The 9100-nt window shown below is 33.7% G+C and overlaps 1 protein-coding gene across 1 annotated transcript in view; it reads right to left on the bottom strand.

Moving 5' to 3' along the window:
• PCM1 (pericentriolar material 1) overlaps nt 1-8748 on the bottom strand; it is a 179148-nt gene extending 170400 nt beyond the window's left edge. The window contains exons 1-5 of the mRNA XM_042782830.1: nt 8653-8748; nt 6984-7226; nt 4672-4941; nt 3559-3729; nt 3255-3371 (exon numbers count right to left, since the gene is read on the bottom strand). Of these exons, the coding sequence (XP_042638764.1) occupies nt 3255-3371; nt 3559-3729; nt 4672-4941; nt 6984-7226; nt 8653-8748 (897 nt within the window). The remainder of the gene's footprint in view (nt 1-3254; nt 3372-3558; nt 3730-4671; nt 4942-6983; nt 7227-8652) is intronic.
• Between the last annotated feature and the right edge of the window lie 352 nt (nt 8749-9100).

Raw genomic sequence — 9100 nt, 5'->3', positions numbered from 1 at the left:
TATCGAACCCAGGAGAGAGGTGGTGGGTGCTTTGGAAGGAATAGTTGGAGAAAGGACTAGAGGGAGGCAGCATGTCTGGCCTCGCAGGAATAGGCCTTGGGCTATTGATGGTGATTCTGTCTTCCTCTTGTGGGATTAGAGGAGGTCAGAACATGTGGCCTCCTTGCCCTTTTTGCATCATTTACGTAATCTTCTGTTGAACTGGGGCAACTTTAGCATAACACTCTACAGTAAGAGCTCTTAAGTACTGCAAATTATATCATCAAACTCTTGTGGGAACCCAGAAGGATGAAAGAATAAAAAGCTGCCAAAATACTCAGAAGTTTTGTCATTTTTAAACAGCTACATAAAGAAAATATAAAGTATCTACATAACAGGAAAAAAGACCAATCCTAGATAAAACGTAGTACTAACTATGAAATTAGTCTTGTCTATACACCAGCCCGGAAGGAAGGTTGGACAATATACTTCCACAGTGATACTGCCTTGGAAACCCAAGGAGGGGTCATGATGAGTAGGGTCTGACTCGATGGCACATAACAACAACATACACAATTATTAAAAAAAAAATCTGCTCTTACCAAACAGGTATAAGATCTTTTAACAAATGCTGTATTTAGGCAATCTACTCCCGTAGTGATAATGCCTCGGAAATCCAAGGAGGGGCCACTATGAGTCAAGTGCAACTCCACGGCACATAACAACAACATTATTTTTACTCAAATTGTTTTAAGAAGAACTACAAAAGTGATTGTCTTTAAACTTTCCCAAGTGCCTTTAGAAAATCAAAAGAAACAAATTAAAAAAAAATTAAAACACTGGAGAGAAAAAGAAGAAAAATTATCAGCAAATAAAGCAATTAGATAATTAGAAATATTTCTTAAAAAGAAAAAAAAAATGTGATTTTCAACATGAAGAAAAATTATAAACCAGACCAATAATGCAATAAAAGTATTTCATTCTCAAAGACAGAAGAGCCAACAGCTTTCTCTATTTTTTTTCTTTCTTTAATAAATGGCCATAAGAATAAGACCACAACTTAAAATTACTATCTTCATCCCAAGACACAAACATCAGAGAGAAAAGGTAACTGAGTGATGGTCAAGTTTCAAAAACTTGTTAACTTTTGAGCCTGCAATAGCAAAAATAAAAACGAAAGCAGATTAAGTTTCAATGCCATTGTTAATGTAAATTAAAACAGCTGCCACATATATATAAGCCACCAAGGTATATATGTAAGAGAGCAGGAAGAAATAAAAACACTGACAAAGCATTTTTCTAAAGGAAATTACAATACACATTTCATGTTTATATATGAATATTTAAGATCAACAGCAAGAACAGCAAAGAAAACAGGGAAGAGAATACATAAATAAGAGGTACTCATTTAGAGATTTCCTAAGTTAATTTGAAGTGTACCTTTAAGGAGATCGATGTTTTCAACTGTATTTCCTACTGGGCCTCAGTTACCTGTCATTACGAGGAGGTCTGTCACCTTTCCCTTTTGGACTTGTAGTAATGTCTATGTCTGAAACCTGTTCTTGTGAAGCTGAATTTCCTAATTTATCCTCAATGCACTGCCAAATTCTCAGACTAAAAGATGCCTCCTTTATTAAATGGTATAGCATATTAATTTCTTAACACAAACTCTTGTCTACCATACAAGCAATCTTTATAAGTAAATACAACAAATTTACCAGTCTACGTTTTGGTTTTAATCAATCCACCCATTTAAGCAGCAGCAAACTTAGGCTTTTAATTTTTTGTAGGCAAAATCATTGCTTATTGTAATAATTCTAAACTATTTCCAGTTATATAACTAACTGTGAAAGCCTATTTCAACATTTATTCTGCAATATGTTATCAATCACTTTCAAATGTCATAATTTTATGTTACTATGAAATAAATTGTCATCACGGTGAACATTTCAGATGCTAATGTCAATTATAATAACTAACCATACCATTTCCCATCATTTCCAACAGAATTCCTTTACTCACATCCCCCAACCCTTCCATTTCTGTTGGACTGAAATGCGAAAAACAAAGTGCTCCCAGCATCAGTGTAAAAAGGAAAATAATTTAAAATCATTCTTCAAAAACTGTTTAGATCAAGTCCCCTGAGTATCTCCAGGTAAAAATGACTGAGAAAAAAGTCAAATTTCATTTTCAAACTAGGAGGGGCAGGGAAGAGAAAGGAGGCAAACAAAATATGCATGTCAATATTTTAAAAAGAAACAAAGTCTCAAGTTCCTAATGCTGAATGTATTTTGGACCGTAACAACAAAAATCAGATATGCTTTGCCATCCTTCAACAAAGAAAAGCTTTGCTGGTGATAGCTTTTCAAGTGTACTAATACAGTTACAGATACGTCTATTAAAATAAAAACTTATAAGCACACTAGCTTAACATGATCTTATTTCTAAATTCCTTGAACTAAGTTTATTTTAAGGAGCTCTGGTAGCACAGTGCCTAAAGCATATGACTGCTAACCAGAAAGTTGGCATTTCAAACTCACCAGCTACTCTGTAGAAGATGAGGCAATCTACTCCTGTAAAGATTTACTACCTTAGAAACCCAATGGGGTGGCTAGGAGTTGACAATGACTCAATGGCAGTGGGAAGTTTTGCAAGTTCCATAAATTCCTTGCTCTTTTTCCCAAAGACAGTATTTTTCATAATGTTCATTTTGCAGAATCAGAAGTTTTAGCATTTTTCTGTCTTAACTCAGCATAAATGTTATGCTACCCCATTTTTCTAGTCTTGCAACTCAATTTTTCAGTCATTGGGTTTTGTCAGTCATTGTTCACAGCCCGAGAAATGAAAAATCCTAATAGTTTTAAAATGAGACTTCAATGGCAAATAAACTTGGGAGACTTCTTCCAATAGACAATATGGTAAAGCAAACTCCAATGATAGTCTGTACTTATAGCTTGCATATCTGCAGCAAATTTTAACTCTCCTACATCTTACAACTAGTAAAGCTCTGCTTCATAAAACAAATTAGAAAAACAATGGTTCTGAAGGTAAAGATCAGAAATTACTGGATTTTCAAATCAATCATTAAAACTATTTTTAACGTTAATAAACATTTCCATGTTTAGAAAGAATACACATAACATTAACAATTTTTAAGGTTTTTTCCCTAGAAAAAACCTTCATTAAGAAACACCCTTAAGATATCAACTCAAAAAATTGGAAAAAAAATTTTAAATCTTCATTTCTAGCACTATAATTACCAAAAATCCGCTTACCGTGGTATCTGAAGCCTCAGACTGCACATCTATGTTTAGCGATGTGCTCTCAGCTACAGAACCAGATCCCACAGCTGAATCTATAGTCCGAACATCCTCCTCCTCATTTTCTCTAGCCTGAAATATTTTAGTGGTATAAATCATACAACTATTAAAAAGGGCAATAAAATGTTATAACGAATGGCACGATTTTTCAAAAATAAGTAAACTCCGCTGGGTTAGCATCAGAATGTCATCAGTATATAATATCAACTGGTACACAACAAAAATAACTCAATATATTGTAAAAAGATGTAGAACTTACAAGGATTTTTTGGAGAAATTTCATATATGACTTTTCTTGTTCTTTAAGGTGATCTATAAGATGAGTAAGGCGCTCAACATTAACAGATCTTTCATTTTTTTCTACGAGATCTTCACGCATGGAACTAGCCTTAGTAATATAGTCACGAATTTGAACAAGCCTGCTTACAATCTGTAGAGGAAAAAAAAGCACAGAAGTACAAAATATATAAAAGAGCATAATTACCTCATTAATAACAATAAAATAATTACAGATTTTGTATTTCAGTAACAATAACCAAAGACAGTTCTAAGTTTATTTTGTGAATCCATACACACGAAAAATCAGAACCAAATTTAGAAGTTAATCAACACATAAATGGCAATACTAAACACTCCAAATTACTGCCAATTTAAATAGATTTAAAAATTAATTTTCATTTATATTACCTGAGTATTTTTATGTATAGACCTGTACACTAAACTAAACATACTGTTTAAATTACTTTCTTTCTAATGTTTGTCTTATATTTCTTTATAAATAAATTATTTAAAGTATTATAAATACTTATGAAAGTCCTTTCCAAAGTTTTATCACCATTTAAAAAAAATTGTTCTAACAATGTATTAATAACATTGTGTCCCACACTCCTTTTATGAAAATTTGGCAATACAGTATATGCCAGATAAACAGAGGCCTTAATTAACCTGAATATGCCATTTCTACAATAATTTTTGATAAAATAAAAAAAAAATCTACTCTATTTTAAATAAATCTGGTAGATTAATGAGAAAAGTCAGAGAAGTATTTTAACCCTGCTGTTGTTGTTATGTGCCATCGAGTCAGACCCGACTCATAGCGACCCCTCCTTGGGTTTCCAAGGCAGTATCACTATGGAAGTAGATTGCCCCATCTTCCTTCTCAGGAATGGTGGTGGGTTCAAACCGCCAGCCTTCCGGTTAGCAGTCAAGTGCCTTAGGCACTATGCTACCAGAGCTCCCATTTTAACTCTATGTAACTAAAATTTCTATGTGCACAACCTAATACAATTTTTGTTTTTAAATCTTACTTTTTATATCTTGAGATCTGTGAAAGCAAAGACAAAAAACAAAAACAAACTCCAAGTTTTATCACCTGGCTGCTTTCCATTGCAGGCTCTCCTCTACCATCTTCTTCAGAGACTTGACAGTTTTGCAAAAGGTCATTACTTAAAGCAGAAGCAAACAACTCTTTACATTGTGCTGATCTGATCGCCTCTCTCTTTTGAGGACTTGTAGCAGCATCTTTACTCTTGTTAGTATTAATCTGCATAGGCAAAAAGTTGAAGGGCTTTCTGTTTTCACTAAGCTGACGTTTGTTGTTAGCAGCTGTTGCTCTACCTTGAGAGTCACTTCCAATGCTTCTCTATATATGAGAAAGAAACCAAATCCCACAAACATTAATCTTTTTAAGAAATTTAAATTTCAATATTCTAAGTCAAATTTCACCATTAATTATTCATTCAGCTGTCACAAACAGCTTTGTAGTTACGTTTGAAATGACTTTAGATCTACAAAATTCTTTTACAAAAATAAAAAATTTCAATTAGCACTTTGGGGAAACAGCCTGAGGAATTAGGTGCTCTCTGTCTTTCTAAAATAGCCAGGCCAAGTAGGGGCTGTAGTATGTATTTCACAAATAATAACCAAGGATACTTCTAGGTTTATTGTGTGAATACATACAAAAAATCTGAAAAAAATTAGAAGTTAATCAACACATAAATGGCAAATCAACACATTTCTGGAGAACTAACCAGAAAGAAAGGTAAGGCTCATGATGCAGTCAGTCATTCCTATTCACTTACTAGATCAATTTAAGTATGCATTAAGATACTAGTCATGCATTTTAATTGAGGTCCCAATAAGTAGGGGACTCTGGATCTTGGAGCTCTCTTTTTGGGGCTTTTATGATTGGTGAGAACATCCATGCAGGGAAGAGGGTATGGCCCCTTCCTGGGGACAATGGAAGTCTAGCACTAGGACTACTCTCAAACCTTGCCTGATTGGTCTCTTCACTTGTATCCTTTCTGGTTATAATAAATAGGTAAATTTAAACATAGGTAATAGTCTCTGTAAATTTTGTGAGCCATTATAGAGAATGAACAAATCCACATGAGCAATGAGCCAGCAGGGGCTAGTAGGACAGTAAATTTGTGTAGACCCAGTTCTGGGTGGCTGATAGTCGTCAGGGAAAGGCTGCATTGGCAGTTGATGAAGATGGATATAGTCCTTCTAGCTTATGACCCAGTCCTAGGGTCTGGGGCTAAGGGGCTGGAGGGTAGTGGCTGGCTGGTCTTAAGTGCAGGGAGTTGTGCAGACTCCTAAGCCTACAGTGATCTTTGATGACCTGACCCTGGGTAGGTAGGTTTGTTTTGACTCAGCTCAGGATGACCAGGTGAAGTCATCACCTACCTCTGGGGTCATTAGAGTCAGAAAGAGGAATTACCTCAAAAATGGCAGAAGAGGAAATGTGGGACAGTGAGGCTTGGATCCATTGCCAGCTGGGAACGGGATTTATTCTGACCCTTGCTACACAATTAGTAATAAAGGAGGGGTTTGCCCACCATGCCCTTTGATACTAGCTTGTGGCTAGTTGTTCTCACACACTTCTAACTCCTTATTTTGCCAGAGACAAATGAACCAATGAATATGAACAAGGTCTAAACGAAGGACCAGAACTACAGATCACAGTTATAACTCATATTGATAATCTTACTCATTCACAGTAGTTTTATAGGCTTTGGACTGGGTGAATCAATGCTAATTAATGTGAACATCAGCATAAAGATGTGTCTACATGAAGAATTTTCTGGAGAAGTACTCAGCTCAGTGTGTGGCACAGATTAAGTGCTCAATAATTCGTAACCAGATGAATAAATGACACATAACCATTAATTATCATACCAGACTTCAATCTACATTTGAGTTGAAAACCTGTTTATTTCTGTAAAATATGTCAAGCATTATTATTTCCACTTGTTTTTAGTAATAAATTTTTTTTATCAGTGTTTATACATGTACACCAATTTTATTCTAAACTTAGAGATGATCCTAAGCCAATGATAAAAACACTAAACTGGACTTTTCAATGTGCTAAACAAGATATTATTCAGTTACTAAAGTGCAAAATTTAGTTTCATAATATTATTTAAGTTAGTCAAAGAGCACAACTTAATAAGGGCACAGAAAAACATTTCTTTGGACTGTTTAGAAATAAGACTTCATTTCCCTCCAAAGCATATAGTACTGTCACCATAGATCAATAGTTAAAATTTCTTTCATATGTACAAAAACTAAGGAAAAAAGAAAAAAAGTAAATAAACAATTCAAGTTTTTATTCTTAAGATAAATTATTTAATCCATTTCAAATGTTTCCCAAAATCCTAGTTTTTAAAATAATTCACAAACCTGATCTAAATCACTGAAGTTTATCCGCTGTTTAAGTTTCTCTAATTCTGCCTGCTCCGGAACAGACATCTGAGTCATGTATCTACTGTGTGGAAATGTATGTGGAGCCTTTGTTCTTCGCCTTCCAACTCCTGGTGATGACTCCGGAGAAATATCATTAGTTACCCTTTTATCACTTTCTACAAACTTTTTCTTATTCTTTTCTGATGATCTATTTGCCTTTTTCTGTTGGCTACTCCAGTCCTTTAAAAAAGTAAAAGCAAAAGTTTATCTGATTCTTACCAGAACAGGAAAACTACTTAGTCTGCTTAAAAATTGACCAATCTCATAAACACATAGTTTTAGAAACAATTATTTACTTCTCATTAACCCATTTTCTCCCTCATTAGATCCATCCTAAATTAAATTACAGTCGGTTCTTCAGAACATAAATTTTCTAACGTAAATCATAAATATAAATCCCCAAGGCTAGAGTCAGTCTAAATATTTTCAAATGTATTAAAAAAAGGGTTTTTTTTTACTATCAATAAAGTGAATAGTAAAATAAATGACAGATTCCTTCTCTGGCCTCCTTTTAAGGCAGTATGTAAGATAACAAGAGGGGACAGATTTGGAGTCAAACAGGATACTAAAGTATTTGAAGAAAGACTCCACTTTAAGAAGCTGGGAAATTTACTTTACTTCCTATAGACTCAGCTTCCTAATTTCTAAAACAATGTCATCTTTGAAATAGGACTAAAAATAACTAATATACATAAAAAGATCTAAACAGTACCTAGCAACTAGGTGGGATTAAATAATGTTTTTATTTTTTGTAAATAATAATGTACTACAGGATAATATGTGATATGAAATGAAATGATTAATGTTTTAACTAGAAAATATTTTTATTTCCTTATTTATATCCACAATACCAAACTCACTCAACTAAAAGGTCTACAAATTCTCACTGTACTCATACTTGAAGAACTTATGAATCACTATAGTAAAAATTTTTGGGGACAGTTTCTTCATTTATAACAAACTTCTTCTGCAAACTGTCTATCCACTCCAATTCACTTATGTATGTTCCTCTTGTACTACTTAACCCACCCCATCCTGGCTATAGACAGATAGAAAAGAAAGTCATCTCTAATTCAAATTAGTATAATCATATTTTAAAATTTTAATCATAATTTAAAATTCAAATTGGAACTAAGAGATAATTAGTATATAATTACAATCATAACTAAAAACTTTATAATGGCAAGGCAGGCAACATACACCACATGGACTAAAGAAGGAAAGCTGGTTTATGAAGAGAAAGTTGTATAATGCAGTGATACTCAGAAGCAGAGTCAAGGCAGTACAAAAGCAACTCTTAACACCTTTTTTTTTATCGAGTTCCTTCCTTAAATCCAGCTGCATTCCTTGATGCTGGTGTCCATAAAATACCTTTATATTATTATAATAATAAAAGTCCCTTTTTGACTTAAGCTAATTAAAGCTGGTTTCTGTTACCTGTAATCAACATGTCTTCAACTAACATAACCGATAGCCTAAGTTCTCTTAATATATTTGCCAGCAAGGAAAAATACGTTTACCCAAAGTCTCAATAAGTTAGATTTGGCTATGTCAGGGGACTTAAAATTACTAACCACAACACACTGTCAATAATAAGATATCATACCATATTATTGAGTCGGTCATCAATGATTTCATTGCTCCAGTTCGGCAAATCTGGATCATTCATGCTTTCCTCAAAAGGACCTCCTCCTGTAGCCATAACTGGCTTTTTTTAAACAATTAGTTTTCTGCAAAACAAGTAAAAACTAAGCCTCATAACATATTAAAACAAAGCTCAATTTATAAATCATTCCATGAAGTTTAACATCATGAAAGAATCTCTCAAAAGCTTATTTTATGAGGTAAAAAGAATGACTATAAACCTAACACAGACCAATTGATTTACCTGCTATAAGCATATTATGGTTAATGTGAGACTGTAACGCTAAAGCCTAAAACAAACTTGATCACTGACTTGCTCAAAGCTAATGGTATAACATTTAAAAACATTTCATGACCACAGAACCTCAATTAAACACAGCAAAACTAAGTAGCTAGAGTGATGGGGAGGG

Source organism: Orycteropus afer, unplaced genomic scaffold, assembly GCF_000298275.1.
Source record: "Orycteropus afer afer isolate SDZICR_OR568_19922 unplaced genomic scaffold, OryAfe1.0 scaffold00483, whole genome shotgun sequence".
NCBI classification, from domain to species: domain Eukaryota; kingdom Metazoa; phylum Chordata; class Mammalia; order Tubulidentata; family Orycteropodidae; genus Orycteropus; species Orycteropus afer.
The sequence above is the reverse complement of the archived record's forward strand: the minus strand, read 5'-3'. Positions and strand labels throughout refer to the sequence as shown.